This window comes from Stegodyphus dumicola, chromosome 10, assembly GCF_044657685.1.
Source record: "Stegodyphus dumicola isolate Sdum_Otavi_A_Nest chromosome 10, ASM4465768v1".
Taxonomy (NCBI): domain Eukaryota; kingdom Metazoa; phylum Arthropoda; class Arachnida; order Araneae; family Eresidae; genus Stegodyphus; species Stegodyphus dumicola.
In genome coordinates, this window is record NC_140777.1 from 23,901,785 (window position 1) to 23,919,383 (window position 17,599).

Genomic DNA, 17,599 nt, shown 5'->3' on the forward strand with positions numbered 1-17,599 from the left:
TATATAAAAATTGCGAACATAAACATTTAATTTTTCTGTTAATGCTGACTGATAAATAAAAGTATTTTAAAATATTTTTTCTTCTTTTATATTGGCTATCAAGAGAAGGATGTTTTTATCTGCGTATTTCCCTGAAAATGTGTAAAATATTTTATTTGTATACTTTTTGTCTGACCCCAAAAACAGAAAAATGTAATCTGAGATTTGGTATATATTCATTTCAAAATTTTCTTGTAGTCCTTGGATATGTTATCTATTTATGCTGTACACTTCCAGCTTACACTATGTTTTGAAAAGTTACATTATTTAGACTTGACGCAAAATTTTCTTTTACTAGGTTCTGGCTGAGCTTGAAACATGGCCAAATGAACTGGATCCTGACGTCCAAGAATTGCGAGACATACTTTGCGACCCACATTTCCGAGTAAGTTTTATCTTTAAATATGTTGTAACAGGATACAAAAATATTAACAAGCGCTAAACACGCGCATCTTTTTCCATTAAGTCCCTTAACTGCATATGTCCTTAAATACGAGGCTTCCGAATTACGTTAGACATGTCTAGGAACAGCTTAACTGGGACTAAATCTATTGGCAAACTGTTCATCTGTTCCTAGGAAGATGAAAAAACATATTAAGTGCAAAAAAATAGCTTGAAAGTAAGATTATCTGTGAGTAGTTGAATGGCATCGTTTCACTCTTGTAGCTCAAAGTCTTGACTCCATCTTTATTATTATTATTTTTCTGAAGATTATATTCATAATTACAATAATTAGATTTCTTTTCCTAGCAGAGGTAATGTCAAAGGTAGAGATAAATCAAACGTGCATTTGAATTTCTTTGACATATTTTGCTTTTTTTTTAGTGAAATAGAGGTTTTGCATGTAAAAGTGTTGGTTTCCTCAAATCTTCTTAAATCTCTCAATTTTGTTTATTTGCGAGTCTTTTAAATTGGTACCTTTCATGCTTATGTAACAAATATTTCTGTGATATAAATGTGTAAAGCATAATTACTGAAACATATATCACTTAACTGTTTGGTTTGCTTGTATCACATTGCATCGGTGTATAGTAATTTCTCTGTAGTCCATGTGTGCTCAACCCTTAGAGCTTCTTGGCCGTTAGGCCCCAAAAAATGTATCGGAGATCCGATGAAATTATGCCTAGTGCCAAATGCGTGTCCACGTGTGTAAAACATAATTACTGAAACGTATATTAGCCATTAACTGTTTGGTTTGATTGTTTCACATTGCATGGGTAGAATGGTAATACCTCTGTAGTCCATGACAGCCCTACCCTTGGAGTTACTTGACCGTTAGGCTCAAAAAATATGTCGGAGATCTTATGAAATTATGCCCTTGTGCCGAATGTATAACTAGTAGTAATTAGTAATATTAAAACCATTTCTTCAGATATTTTCTCTACTTGAAATGTAATTTATTCCCCCCCTGCTATACTAGTTAAGATCAATCAACAAATTTAGTTTTCAAAAGGTATTTTTTATTTTTTGGAGATATAGTTTTTTTAATCTAACATTACTGTAGATGTTTATCAGACACCAATTCATTGCTGCTAGATTCACTAAAATTACATATCCTACAATCCTCCTCCTCATAAAAAGCGTCCATTAACCGTTTGATCTATTAATCATTTGCAACTAAGGAGAAGCTCTTATTCTTCATTCCAGTGACTATTTATTCCATTATTCTTGCTGTATTCTAATATTTGCTTTATTTAAGCCTATATCTGGAAAGCAATTAATAATAATCAAGAAGATTATAATTTGTCGATACTAATATTCAAAGAATATCCTAACTACCACCAGAATTGTAAAGAATTATAATTAATAATGCTCATTCATCCTGCATTCTTTTTCTCTAATTTGGCTGTGGAAAAAAGAAAGGCTCTTTGATATTGTTTTTCTGTGAATCCAGTAAAAATTTAAATCCCGTACATTTTTACTGAAAGTTTTGATAAAACTAAAGTTATCATCGTCTTGAAAAACCTTATTTATTTGAGCCATTGTTCAATTTGGAACGGTGGGCTTACGTCTAATAGTTGAAAAGTTATTCAGTTACACAATCTTAATAAAAGATCTCGTGTAATTTTCTATTAGATGATTTATATTCCTTAATTCGACTCAGCGTTTTGAAGTTATGTAGAGTTATAAAGATTGTACCAAGATAAATTTTGTTTTTATCATCGCAACCTGAACATATAAAATTTTATCCTGACAAAATTGAGAGATTTTCCATGAGGAGAACGGAAAGAGTTCAGAAACCATTGGCAAGTGTTACGAATCCGAAAATAAAATCTTCAATTTATCTTCTACGCGGCCCAATGTGGAAAATAAATTAAGGATCACTTATAGCAATTCCAATAATGTTGCCATTTGACTTCTACTCAGTTTTGCACGTTGCCGTTTCTCCGTGTGTTGCTATTCGACAAAGCACGGAATATTTAATTTGTCTTCGAAATAGGTCAATGTATTTCAATTAACAATTTGAACGATTCAAATAAGTAGGGAGTTACGTTTTCAGATTCCAGTTTTCTGCCCCTCCCTCCGCGCAATCCCTTATGACATGAATTTTCCTATATGATAACTAATTTGAATTTTGACTCTGCATGTTGTGGATACTTAATAAAGGAGTTTTGAATCCGTTATGTTTGATAAAACACTTTTTAATTTTATTAGTCTGTCTTTTTTTTTATTATTACTTTATTTTAAATCCAACTGCTAAAGCAAAAACATTCTGTGCATGTCATCCGTGCCTTTCAAATGTTGGAAAGGAACTGCCCATGTTCACACAATTCTATATTGTTTGATATTTTGTTGTTCTATATTGTTTGATTAATTTTATTGATGACAGTTGTTTTTACACTACCGCGCAAGTGCAGTCATTTTGAAACGGTTAAAAATGTTTCCAAAATACTCACAACTTTTAGAAATCCTCGTTAAATTATCCTCGTTACGTTAAACATCATAGTACGATCGAAGATAAGAAGATTTGTTTCATTTTTAAATTTTCTTGAAACCTGATATGTTTGGTGAAAGAACGGAACGCATCCGCTCTTTTATAACTACTCCTTGTGAAGCAGTCGCATTTTTTTTTTAATTATGAAGGAATGATCAACCATGTCCATTGATACTTCACTTGGATTTTGTATTTCAGTATAAGAGAAAAAGTTATCTTATCCTCACTCGAAGATAAAATATGATATGCCCATTTCCTGTGCGCATTTTCTCCAGAGCGAGTCTTCATTTTTCTCCGCAGATGCTTTTAGAAATGGGTTTTGTAGCCTAAGAAACCGTAAATCGAAGTTTTTTAAAACAACAGCTTTTGGCAAATGGCTATGAATCATTCCTCTAGCAGTATCCTTCAAACAATTTCAAGCAGCACAAACCGTTTCCTTTCCTTTTCTAAAACGCTAGAAAACTGGAAAGCCAAATCTGACTGCATTGCATTGGAAAGATTTTAAGCTGATGGAAAATGATTTTCCTTTTTATTGGGTTACACTTTTAATAACGAAGAAACTTCAGATCTTTTTATCTGTGAATTACAGACTGTTTTTTCGATTCTCCATCGCATTCTGTGCAGGAAAAAAATCTCTTTTCAATGAACAACAAAATTTCTCACTTAAGTACATTTTTTATTTAGTATTGAAAACTAGTTTGTATTTTCATTGTTCATCAGCGGCCAAACAGATATGATCGTTGAATACTAGGAGCCCGACCTAGGTTCGAATCTTTGCAATTAGGCTGGCTGCTGGGATTTTTCATGGCCAACAGGAGCCCTCAGAAAGACCTTCACGAAGTTATACTTTCTTGTAAGCAACTGGCTCTAGAGTACTTTGGTATAATCGTATAACTTAACCTAACATGGCTTCTTCTCAGTTTTCTTGGCCCAAATAAAATATAAATTCACATGTTTTTTAAAACTGTTTGCTAATATTTCGTCGTCAGTCGTATATCTAAATTTCTTACTTTATGTCTTTAATGATAATTTTTCTGCAGCAGCAGTGCGAAAATAACTAGGCATGTTTGTGTTTTGTTTTAAAAAATATTGTTTTGTAATTATATATATATAAGATATAACAAAATATGATAGCTTTTTCAAAAATGTAATTGGCGACCTCAAAATTAACATTCTAAATTTGGTGATCTGCTCCTAAATTCATCTCTTCTCACTGGTTCCAGATTTTTCTTTCTTGTTTTAATGCAGATACCTCTTGTCCAATCAAATTAATTGTAAACCAAAACTCAGAACTGAAACTTTTCCGCTTCCCAGCCTTCTTCCTCTAAAGTGCTATGACACTCCCTTTTTTCGCATAAGCTCTCCTGCTAGTAAGACGCTCTTCATCCATGCTGCTGTTTATTTGCTTAAGATGACGTCGTACTTAAAAATGCAATTTACTGTATTCATATATAATTAGGAAACATCTTATCTGCAAAAGGATGATTAGATATGCTTAAAAACTAAACATTGTGATTCTTCAAGCTACGCTGTGCTAAATTGCTTCATCATGCTTTCCACTCAGCAACCTTCAAGCCACTATGGTCTTCCCAGTCATCTAGGCAGTATCGTAAGCTGTAAAAGTTCCAGGGTTTTCATCTGCGCATTTTAAAATCATTATATATATATATATATATAAAAATGATTAAATACAAAGCTGTTCAAAACTTAATTCAGTTATGCGCTAATAGTTAGTGGTAACATAGGTGGGAATATTGTAAACTAAAAAATAAATCACCCCATAGGCCACTCAGAACAGACCATGAAAATAAAACCGAAAAGTTCAATGACTAATTGCACATAAAGGTGCAAAAAAGCCGAAGGATGCTAATAACCTTTTTCTTTTACTGTTTTCATTTTTTATTACACTGCTTTTGCGCCTTTTCATGCAATTAGTCTCTGTGCTTTTCCATTTTATTACTAATGGCTTGTTCTTAGTTGAATATGGTATGGTTTTAAATATTTTACTATTTATATTTTTATTTACTATTTATATTTTTATTTTACTATTTATAGTTATTTTACTATAATCGACATTTATATTACAAGCACACTCACGCACACATACAGACATACACACACACACACATGTATATGTATATATATATATTAACGAGCCAAAACATTACGACCATCTCCACATTTTTCAATGAACTCGTCTGGATGACATGAAGGGCACGTGATTAATTGGGAATGGTATTTAACTGCTAGAGAAGGTTCTTGCACTTTATTTTGCGAGTGATGGGAAAGGCTGTTGATCTAAGCGAATTTGATAGAGGGCAGATGTAATGGTCAGAAGACTCGTAATGAGTATCTCTGAAACTGCACGACAGGTAGGTTGTCCCCGACAGGTAGGTTACTATTTATGCAAAGTTGATCAATGACGGTGAAACCAGCAGTAGACACGAAGGTATTGGACATCCACGCGTGATCAAAGAAAAAGGAAGTCGGAGACTGACCCTCTTGGTACAGCTAAATGGGCGTTAGACAGTTGCTCAGCTGACAGTCCAATATAGTGCAGGTCCAAATGCAAGCGTTTCGGATCACACAGCTCAGTGTACACGATTGGATATGGGACTGCGCACTCGCATTCAGACGTCCCACTCGCATGTCTCTGTTGACTAAGCGTCATTGTCATCTACACCTAAAGTGGGCCGGGAAGATCGGGAGTGGACTATGGATAAGTGGAAGACAGTTGCCTGTTCGGATTAATCACTATTTCTCTTTCATCACGTTGATGGTCGTGTCAGGGTAAGCCGTCTTTCAGGCGAACATTTTCTTCCCCTGTACTACAAGTCACGCACAGGCTGGTGGTGGCGGTATTATGCTTTAGGGGACATTCTCATTGGCGGATCTGGGACTCTTAGTTGTGGTAGAAAGACCATAACACCCTTACATAACCTCTATCTTCCAAATGGAAATGGAATCTTCCACGAGGACAAGCCCCATGTCACAAGCTCGAATTCTGTTGGAGTGGCTCGAAGATCATAAGAATCCAGTTAATGCCCTGTCTACTTAACTCGCCAGATCTTAACCCGATAGAGCACATTTGAGATATCATGGAGTGGCAACTCAGAAGTAAAACACCACCGTGTCCGTATATTTCGACTTTGCGAGACCGCCTTTTAGACATTAGGTACAACTTGTCTCCAATCATCCACCAAGAACTTGTGGCATCCATGCCAAGGCGAGTTGCAGCTGTTTAAATTTTAGCATGCCAAAGGTCGCGCGACGCGTTCTTGAGTAGGTGATCATGATGTTTTGGTTCATCGGTGTATATGTATGTGTGATGATTTAGTTGTAGATGAGAGAAGGCAGCCATTAACTCTGTAGTCATGGCCGAAGTGGTAATAGATGTGGCAGGTATGCAGATTGCGTTTTAACTAGGTGGAATTTTGGAAAACCACAAATAACTGGATAATCACAACATAGCTTTATTTCTTGACGACTAACCCATAAATACAATTTTCTTGATTGGCACAAAGCACCCCACAGTTTTATACGCAAATCATATTATTAGCAATAAATGAAAGCTGCAGATGCGTTAATTACATGCTTGCGTAGCGATTGCAGGGAAGAAAAAATGGCTATGTATTAGCAGCTGATATATATTATCAGCTCCTTTGTTTCAGTTTTAAATGGTGATTGGATGAGAGCTCACAGCACTGCGAAACTGGAAATGAAATAATGACGTAAGTGACAGAATACAGATTCTTTGAAGGAAAATGTATCTAAATTTTGTGTGTATATATATGAATATCTATCTATCTATATATACAAAATATATGTAAGATGAATATACAAATTATTAAACTATGTAACTTGAATATACGAATTATTAGCCTTAATTTGAATTTGAATTTTTATATGTTTATGTTTTTATTTGAATTATGTAATACTGAAGAATATTTATGGCTATAAATCATAATTAATAATTTCGATTTACTATCTATACATTGCTGTAAGCCAGTTACCTCGTGCAAGAAGCGGAGACTTTTATTTATTATTGTATTTAAGCATCTCACAGCCGAAAGGAAGTAGTTACGTTGATTCGCTTGTGAGGACCTGTCTCTTTTTATCAAGGTTTATTTTGTTATTGCACTGTATTTTATTACTTGTCTGTGTTATTAGTTTCTAAAGCCCATTCGGCCTGAGAACGGGATATTTGTGTACCCGCAGCATTTGGCAAATTACATGGATCTTAACTTAATGGTAAAGTTAATGTAACATGATGGTTCGAAAATTTTGCAAAACTTCCAAAGATGTTTCTAGTGTTAATAATTCTAATAGCAAATGTTAAAATTAAGTGTAAGATGATAAACACACAACCTTTGTATAGTAAGGAGATATAATGTATGTACATATCAAGCGAATTTTCATGAAGCGTTAAATTTTTGTACTCTGTCTCCATTCTTCCGTTTTTATTATAGTTCTTTATTATTTCAATAGTAAAATTTAATGGGATCTCTTGTGATTTTTTGAAAAAAAAAATAGTCACTGTCTTTTGGTATTTTGATTATTTGTACTTTGAAGGACATTAAATTGTTCACAACCCTTAAAAAATCATTTCTAAAAACTTCTGATTATTTAGCATTCTGAAGAAATAAATTATTGCGTCCTTGTTTAATGGCAGTGAGGTTCTTTTGCAGGTAGTCATCAAGTTTTAGCCTTGAGCATCTGTTAATATATGCAAATATGATACTTATGCGAATGAAGATTTATAATTTTTTAGCCGCTTATCAAAAAGAATGCGAAAATAAAGACACGAATAGACTTGATACATGTATCTTTGTTTCGATTATAAAGAATCGTATAACATGAGGAAACACAGCTTGTCTGCTCAGGGACTACATTCTTTTCTTCTTATTTTCTGTGAAGTAGCCGGAGGTTTGCTTCGGTTTCGATGGCCTTACTTCTTTCTATACCTCATCATGTCCGAAGGGAATAAGGAATGAGAGCATTATCCTTTTTACTTCGAAATAATTTCCTGTTTTCGGTCAATATTGACACTAGCCGGGACACCGCATAAGTAAGTCGGTGCTTACGAGAGAATGTATGTTCAGAACTGCCGTGTTTTCCGAGTAAATCTGACGTTATGAGACAAACACTCATCTTTTACCCTTCCAACCATATTGATTGTTTTCCATTGGGCAGAGGTTCCTGTCATAAACACTGTCGTGCTGAAAAACGCATTTGATAAAATAAGTAAAATGGGAATATTATTCTAGCTAGATACTGTTATTTCCCTTTTATTCTGCGAAGGGTAAACTTCTGAGTACTGAATTGTACTTAAAATAATTTGGGAAATATTAATATATTTATGAAAACCGTCCCGTCATATTTATTTAATGTTAAAATGTAGCATATTTACAAATTTACCATAAAGCAATGTATTTAGACCAGTGATTCTCAACACTGATGATACGCAAAAGAGAAATAGGTGGAACGCAAAGGAACAAAATATTTTTAAATATTAAATTCAAAAATTAAATACTCCACCATGCTTTTAAGTTTTTTCTTTAACACTCATAAATATTTATGTGACCTGAGATTTGGGTCAATAACCGCTCATAGATTTTAGCAAAATAATACGTTTTTATTTTCAGAAATATTCTTTTAGCCGTAGACATAACAAAATTTGTCCTGAATAATGTTTTTAAAAGGAATGATATAAATGGATGTTGTATTGAATAGGAAATTAAATAAGTTATAATTATATAATAATAAGTTAATTAAATAAGTTAAAAATACAAAGATAATGTTTAACTCTTCTAGAGCTGATCGATTTATTAGAACGTCTACACTTTATGCCGCCACCATTTCCGGGCTCATATTGCTCCATTTTCAATTAGAATAATTTGTTTACGTCGATTTGCTGTCCTTAACAGCAGGTGTTTTGTCTTCTTGTTGCTTTGCATTCCTTGCTTCTTATTGCTTTGTATTGTATTAGTAGCCAAAACAATTCCCGAAAACCTGAAGATCGTTTTGAATCAAGCTGTGGATATTGTTAAACTAAAAGTTAAATTTTATAAGTGTTAAATTAATAAGTGTCAAATTTTACCAAAAGCCCAGCTTTAAATTCAAGAATATTTGCGATTGTATGCCAAGAGATGGACAGTGAACATAAAACGCTTTTGTTGTATTCGAAAGTAAGGTGGTTATCCAGAGGCAAAGTTTTAAATTGTCTTTTTGAAGTGCAATCAGAAATTCGAATTTTCCTCTGTAATTCAAAATTTGAACTGCAAAAATGTTATTTAGTGAATTATGGTTGGGGCGTTTAACATAGTTAGCTGATATTTTTGGAAAGTGAAATAAATTAAATTTAGGATTACAAGGAAAACATATTAATTTGTTTATCATTAGAGCATTTCTTTTATCATAAACGCAATGATAAAAGAAACTTGAGGTAATCATCAGAGACTTGGATAATAGTATTTTAAGCTTTTGACCACTCAAAACGTTTTCTAACCGAAAATATTTTGAAAATAAAGAATTAGCATCTGATATTAAGAATCATTGTTTTTTCTTTGATAAATAATTTCATCAGATATTTCCCCAAGGATTATGGAAAATAAAATTGGATTAGAAGTCCGTTTTATTCAAATGTACCTGAAATTTTATGTCGTGAAGAAGAAGAATTGATCTCTGTGAACAAAGTCTAACTGAAGATTTAAAAAATAACACATCTGTTAACTTTTGGCTGAACCGAAAAAAGGAAATCAAGGGCATTCAAATAAAGCTTTTAAATTTTTATTATCTTTTTGCACAACCTATGCGTGTAAACAAGGATTTTCTTCCATGTTATATTTGAAAAATAAATAGAGAGCAAAATTAAAAGTGGTTACGGTTAAAAACTAAATGAAATAAGACCACACATAAAGAAACTATCTCTTCTAAACAGGCCCAAATTTCACTCTAAATTTTAGAATTAAAACATTATGACCGACATTTTTATAATTGAATGGTAACCAATTTTTAATCTGATATTTTTATGTGTGCATATTTTATACAAATAAGTCAATAGGTTGTGCAAATGGCAAAGTATATTATTTTTTAATATTTCTATTGAGAAATTGAAAAATAATGATTGTAAAATGTAGTGGTGGTACTAATTTTTTTCAAATTTTGTTTAGATGGAACGAGTTAATCAACAGGTTGAGAACCCCTGATTCAGACCATTTAATTATTATTTTCGATAGTGCTTATTTATCTCTGTTGAAAACTATCAGCATATCAAGCTATGTGAGGTCGTTTTTACATGCAAAACTCTTTTTTTTTTTTTTTTAAATTGGTTCTAAAATGCCATACAAAATTCATTCATACAGTCTTATTTGGGAAATCCTCTTGTATTCGGCTAAATGCGATAATTAATTTGTGCGAAAATTAGTTTTGCCAATGTTATTAGATGTTTTTGCTGTTTAATTAATTAAAATTAATATTGGAGTAGTTATAAATAATAATCAAAGAAAAATCGCTTCTGGAGAAGAGAACAAGAACCTTTCGCTGTTTTAAATGAAATATTTTCTTCTAGTTTCTTTCCTTGAAAATGCAGTTCTGGCGTCAGGAGGAATTGAACAGTTACTAATTTTAATAAAAATACTTATATTTTGAGGTGAGCATTTATTATCCATTGCCATGCTTTTGTTTCTTAATGTAATGATTTCTCCCTTCTACCTATGATCGTGTTGAATTTTCTGATTATCACTTAAATATCTGAAAAAGTTAATATCAAGCAACAACAATGTTAGCAAATTCTCAACTTTCCTGTAAATATGATTAAAGCTTAACCTATTGATTAGAAAATTCCCCTCCCCTTCTCCGCAAGTACGAGTAGCATATATTTAAATCGCTTAACGAAGTACACACATAAGTAAGTCATAAAATAGCCATAGTTAGCAATATTATAGTTATTTTTACTCAGTCTTTCATTTAGAAAAATTTGATACATTTTATGTTGACGACATTTGAAACAGCTGGTGTGTGCTCTGAAATCTTTACATTGACGTATTAAAAAATGGAAATCAATGAGAAAAATATTGTCATTTCATTTCATACAGTTTCACAAATATGAAATATTTTTGTTTCAGAACTGTCAAAAAGATTATATGGACTTCTGGATGAAGCTTAGTAAAGTTTCAAATGCAAAATTGCTTTTTCTTCAGAGCCAGTGACAAAAACATTTCTCGTCAGTCTGTTTCCTTGGCAGGATGTTACTATAGTTGAATATCGATTAAGCACCAAATAAGTTAGATCTTTTATTTCATACCGTCTGCCAGATTTTATGATGTTCTTGGAGTAGGAGAAGTTGAACATTCTTTAATATAATTTCTAATAATCAAGTCCAAATAACTATCAGCCCACCAGCGGCCGAGCGGTAAAGACGCTGAACACTGGTGGTTCAGTCCGAGGCTCGAATCCCGCGAACGGGCTGGCCGCATTTACGTTTTCGTTGTTTTCCCCATGTGTAACGTGTATACGAGCCAGTTTCCCTTAGAAAGTCCTCCACGAAGGCATCCCTCCCTTTAGGCAGATAGCCCTCGTGTGCTTTGCCATAATTAAATAATCCAATCCAATCCAAATAACTATCATTTGGGAAATGCTGTGACAGGTGGGGATTTGCAACACATCTGCCTTTTCTTCATTAGAACATGCAAAAGTGATGGGTTTTCCGATTGATCAGTTGTTCATGGTGTTTTTGCGACTTTCAATTAATTTCAAAAGGCCGTCATCGAGATTTAGATTATGCACTTTAGTATTCCATAGTCTTGTAATTTGTTTGTGAGATTAGTGACGGCTGAATCAATATCTTTCTTATTCCTAAGACGTGCTTGCCATGTTATATAAATATTCCTTTCGGCAGTTTTCTTAGAGGTAAATTCTTGTAATGGTTCTGATGTGGCGATTTCAGCAACATGATCTGATAATAAATCGTTTACAATTTACGCAGCGATGGGGATATTAATATTAGTCCTGAAAAGTTCAGAATGCGATTTCGAGCACTGGGGCGATATATGAAATCATTTGGTGTACATAAATGTATGGTATTATTTGAAACCTAGTTATGCATAACGCTTCCACAAGCACTAGAGATGTGGTAGCGGTAGCCCCAATCTGTGTATTTTAAGTTGAAATTTATCCCCAAAATAGTAGGAGTGTGGTTATGAAGGCACTCATTTGTATCGTTATCATTAAGAGTATTGTGCTGCAGTTTATAAATGTAGCAAATGTGCATTCATTTTTAAAAGGGCAAGAGTATCACATTTTTGGGACTCGGTCATTTTCGTACAAGGATGTAAAAACTGAAGAATTAAAACTGTTTCTTGCAAATTATGTGCATATTTAATTTAAAAAATTTATTTTATTCTTCAAACATAACTATCACGTGTTGAGTGCGCTGCTGATTTTGAAGTGTAGGCAATCGTAGATCAGTAAACTCTGACCGATAATGTCTGTAGTCTGGTTACCTGCAGTGAAGGACATATTTACCCTACATCGGCTGTATTCATTTAGAATACGACGAGAGCATAGCTTTTTTATCTTGTGAACTGTGATTTAACCGGAAATTTTTTTGTGAACTATGCCGCTTCAAACTAAGCTAAAATTATCAAACCAGAAATTCAAAGATTCATTTTCTGCAGAATTTTTGTGCATTAAAGCATCTAAATTTTCGGTGAATGCAGTGTATGCATTCTGCAGTGTATGCAACAAAGTCCTTTTACTTGCGCATCGCGGAAAGGATGCCTGTAAATGGCACGTCTCTTCTCAAAAGCATAAAGAAATAGGTGCTGTAAAACTTAAAAGAAATAACAAATTTCTTCTTGAAAGATGCTAAAGCAGTTGCCATAATTGTAAGCTGAATGCTATTTTGTTTGGTTTGAACATAATCTTCGATTTCAGTTTCGGACCTTTCGAAAGAGCTTTCCATGCAATATTTCCGAATACTACCGTAGCAAAATATTTAGCTGTATCAAAAGTGCTGCATTTGTGAAAAATGATTGCAAAAAGTACTGTTGCCGATGTTGCAAAATCAGTGTACAATACATCTTTTGGTCAACAAACTGAACGTTATGATCATGATATATTGTAGCAAAGAAAATGGATTGATAATTACTTTCTGATTTTCCTTTTAGAATTCCCGAATAATACAGGAGAGGGTATTTTTAATTGTGTAAAGGAATACTTTGTAAGCTAAAGTTTAGAATCGAAAAACTGCTTATAGTTTTCTTCAGACAATGGTAGCAACAATAGTAGGTGGGAAAATTTGAAGATGTAACGTAATTTTTCAAAATGCATCAGTCAGATATAATCATCCGTGATTGTCCATGATACCTTTTGCATATAGCTGGGAAAAAAGCTACCGAATAATTAATTGAGAAATCCGAAATCGAAATGTTAACAGAAATGTATTTTTATTTAGAGAAAAGTTTAAAATGGAAGCACAGCTTAAAACTTGTTCAGCAGACTTAAAGACAGAATTCCAAATCTCATGTGATGTAACGCATCGAATAAATAAGCTAGAGCTTATTTATTCGATTGTTTTGCATACTGTTTCCTGCGCTGTCTTTCTGTAAAATCCGTAATTTTCCCGTAGCTCGTATATTTTCAGGAATTTCTGTAGAAACTACGGAGAATCTGCTGTATTTGGAGTCTACGGGCTTATGATAGCCCCTAGCTGAGCTTTAAGACTTTTGACATTTTAAAGAGATTCACTTTTAACATTTAGAAAATTAAATTGACAAGAATTAAAAATTTAGAATTGTGATAATTAATCGCATTAAGAAATTTCAATCTAAAATAATTAATTGGAACCGCAAACGCGCATGAAATTTAGATTTAATTACTACACAACACCAGATCATCGAAATGAAAAGTTAGCGATGGTCGCTACTGTCCTAAAGTCAAAGTTTTCCAATAATTTGTAAATCAGTTGGCATATTCTTGATCGTATGCTGGGTTACATCTTTTTCCCACATTATCAGAACTCACCTTGTCTTGCTGCATTTTTAAGCTTAAATCTTTAAGAATTGTCTAACGGTTTTAAGACATACAGTCAAATCCCATTATAACGACTTTCAAGGGACCAAAAATTTGGTTTGCGACATCCGATCTGATAGGGTGAAAAATGGATCGTCTCTCAAAATAGTGTAAATTATAGCATAGATGTGATTATCATTGTCATGTCTCCCAAAAGATGTTAACAGTAACTTTGATTAAAAAAATATTAGCATTTAATTACAGTTATTATTACGTGCAGTTTCTAAATTTCGTTTTCGTTTCTTTTCAGTTTCACCAATTTTATACGATAAATTGCTTATCTCAAAAGTCACAATTTTAATCCGTCCTTCCAGTTACATATTTTCATTTAAAATACGCCTTTACAATTATGAATAAGCAGCAGCCTTACTATCTGAAAGCTTAATTAAAGATCTGAAATGAAATCAAAGAACCCATTCAAGCTCTTAGTGACAATAGTTCAATGGTTCTTTGACTCAGTAGATGGGTACGGTAGGATTTCCTAAGGTATATTTTTTGTTTATCTTAGTTTTCTAAGAATTAAGTGCTGCACCTGCCTTGCGCTACCTATTGTTTAGAACTCAGAGAAAGGTGGGGGTGAAGATAGAAGAATAGTAACCTAAAGGTGTTTTTCATTAATTCCAAACAGAATGAATTTTAGGAGTAGTTTTTTAGTTAAAAACAGCAGAAGTTCTGGACAAAAATTGGAAAAATAGGAAAAAATAGAAAGTCCAAGATATCTGCAAAGTTTGCTGTATCCGATTTTTTTACACCTGGAAGTTCGCTATAAGTGGATAAAATAGCATTATGTCTGTAGGAAACTGGACGGGACTAAAAGGCTCGTTCATCATATCCGAGGATTTGCTATAAGCCGGGTATGGCTGTAAGATGAGTTTTTACATTTCGGGCTTTTCGTTTACAATGATACTGTACCCACCTTCCATTCCATTTGTGCGTTCAGACGAATTTATCATATCATCGAGGAATGCATTTATCACGTAACTACAAAATGTAATTTAGAAGAGCCAAAGCATCTGTCTTTGACATAATAAAAATTTTCAGAAATGCGAGCTTCTTTTCCCTTTCTTTTTGACACGCAGGCAGAAGGCAGAAAGGAAAAATAAAGCAGAGGATAATTTTGTAGTTTCAGATGTCTCTCTTCGGCTTCTCCACATCCCTTGCCCCCATCAAAGAAAGTTTTATTTATTTATTTTTATTATGAAATTTCATTGCATTATTTCCAATGGAATTTCCATGAAATATGGCTTTGAATTTTAGAAATCAGAGCCTGTAACAACCCGTTTGAGAATTATATGTTTTTGCTCTCTCAAAATAAAATCACATCCCAAGTCTTCTCTTACCAAATGATGCAGTAATAGGATAGCAAATAAATATAAAACAAACGGACTAGGCATTTGATTTCATATATAGAGCTTATCTAAGAAATTTCTCAAAATATGTCAGTTAGGAATGCGGAAGTTTCATAGCGAGAGAAAGAACAAAATTTCTTTGAAGTTCGGGTGGGTTATAAGCAAAAGGCAGGGAAAGGGGCGAACCTTTTTATTTACAGCGAATCATAGAACTGTTAAATTCTACCCCATAACCAGCAATAAAAAAGTGAAAAATTCAACTCCGAAAACAGACATGGCGCGGATAATTCTTTCGTTTTGGCGAAAGAGAAATCCAAATAAAAGTCGGATGGAATGGCTTTTCGTTGTAAAATAGAGCTTCGAAAGTGGTATTTGCCGCCTAAGAATTCTTTGTCTTTTCTCCCTTAGGAAGAAAAAAAAAAAAAAAAAGGGAATTCCTGCGGATCAGAATTGGATGTTTCCCTCGATAATAATCTTTCAAGTGTACTATTAAAGGATTTCCACCCATATATTGATATACATGGATTGCACACTTGCGACACACGGTGACAAAATGCGGAGATTATTTCAGTACAGATAAATTATTCGGATACAGTAGCGACAACGGATAATAAAATGCAGAGATTATTTTAATGCAGTTAAGGGCGGGAATTTATTCCGAGTTCTAAATCGTTTGCTAAGTAGCATTATATTAAACTATTATTTTACGTTGTAACAACGAGCTTTAACTACTTAATGCTGTTATATACTGTTTAAACTTAAAACATTTATTTAAAGTTAGTGCCTTTGTGAAATTTTAGATTTTTCTGCGCAGAATGCCCTTGAGCTATTGTCTTACACAATTTTCCTATTTAAAAATTATTCTGGAATCTTTAAATCTCGAATTTTAGAAATTTTTAAATCATTAGCAAAGGTTTACCACAAAAGCAAATCTTTAAATAGTCTTCGTATCTTGAATCTGAGTTATATATTTCTGCAAATCCATCCGCACCATGTTCACAAAGGTCCTTACCTGACCTATATAATTTCGCAACAGTTGGTCGTAAACATTTATTTCCAAGTGCAATCCGGTACACTTATATTTTGAAAAATATTGTTATACTAAAAAAATTTTGACTTCCATTAGATAAAATTTGACCGATATATTTAATTTAAAAATTTTATTTATATTAAGACCAGAGGGGCTGCTTTGTCTTTTACACACACATACACATTTCAAGAGCATTTGAGTTAACGCCCGTTTGTGCTAAAAATATTTAAAAATAGCATACCTTTAGAATTTCCGTTAGACAGGCTCGCGCGCTAGAGATAAAATATATTTTATTTCCTACAGTGTGTTGCCACTACTCGCTTTGAAAACGTTGACTTTCTTAGTAAAAAATTCGTTAAAGTTTAAAAAATATTCAATAGATAATAAAATTCGAAATTTAAGAATCGGGCTTCCAGATGCCCATATTAGGGTGGAGGACTGCGTTATTCAAAATTGGATGGCCTTAGGTATCGTTGTTTTCTCAAACTGCGAGAAATATGCATTTATCCGTGCAGATTCTTCATTATTTAATTTCGTTAAATATAATCCAGGTCAATAGTATTTGGTGGCAACAGTTTGAAAAGTGATACAGCCTTTTATAGTGATTCAACGCAAAATACCGTTTCGAAACTAATAGCTCTTCTGAGCTAACTCCGCTTTGGACTAATAATCATGCAAATAGCCATTAAACGGGAACTATTTTTATTTTTAATTAATGTAAATAATATTAGTAGTTAGCTGTCTGCCTGCTTTTTTTTCTCTCTAAAATACGAGTTCTGTAAGATTCTGTGAAAACGATCTTCATTTCGGAAAAAATGATACTGATCAGTAGTTTCCACGATAAATGCTCGTCACTTAATCTATTAACAAATGCAAACGTTTCATTCTTCAGTTTGTGTACGGCCCCCTAATATGATCAACAACTTTAATGTCAGATATGTGGGTCAATTTTTATTTTGCGGAAGTCACACTTTTTGTATTTTTTATAACGAGTACAAAATTTTCCTTAATATAAGTATATGCACCGTTCGAACATGTAAAAAATGTGTAATCAATTATATTTTTCGTAATTATTTCAAAATTCATGTTTGTTTTAAAAGTGCCAAAACGTAAATTCCCGCCTCAGCTAAAACAAATACTGGAAATATATGTCTACGACCCATGATTGCTAAA

At 33.1% G+C, this 17,599-nt stretch overlaps 1 protein-coding gene across 2 annotated transcripts in view; it reads left to right on the plus strand.

The window, feature by feature from the left end:
- Positions 1 to 17,599, plus strand: part of CASK (peripheral plasma membrane protein CASK) — a 608,377-nt gene that overhangs the window by 377,144 nt on the left and 213,634 nt on the right. For both annotated transcript variants that reach the window (XM_085824784.1, XM_085824785.1), the window contains exon 3: positions 338 to 424. In XM_085824784.1, coding sequence (XP_085680910.1) covers positions 338 to 424 — 87 coding nt within the window. The remainder of the gene's footprint in view (positions 1 to 337; positions 425 to 17,599) is intronic.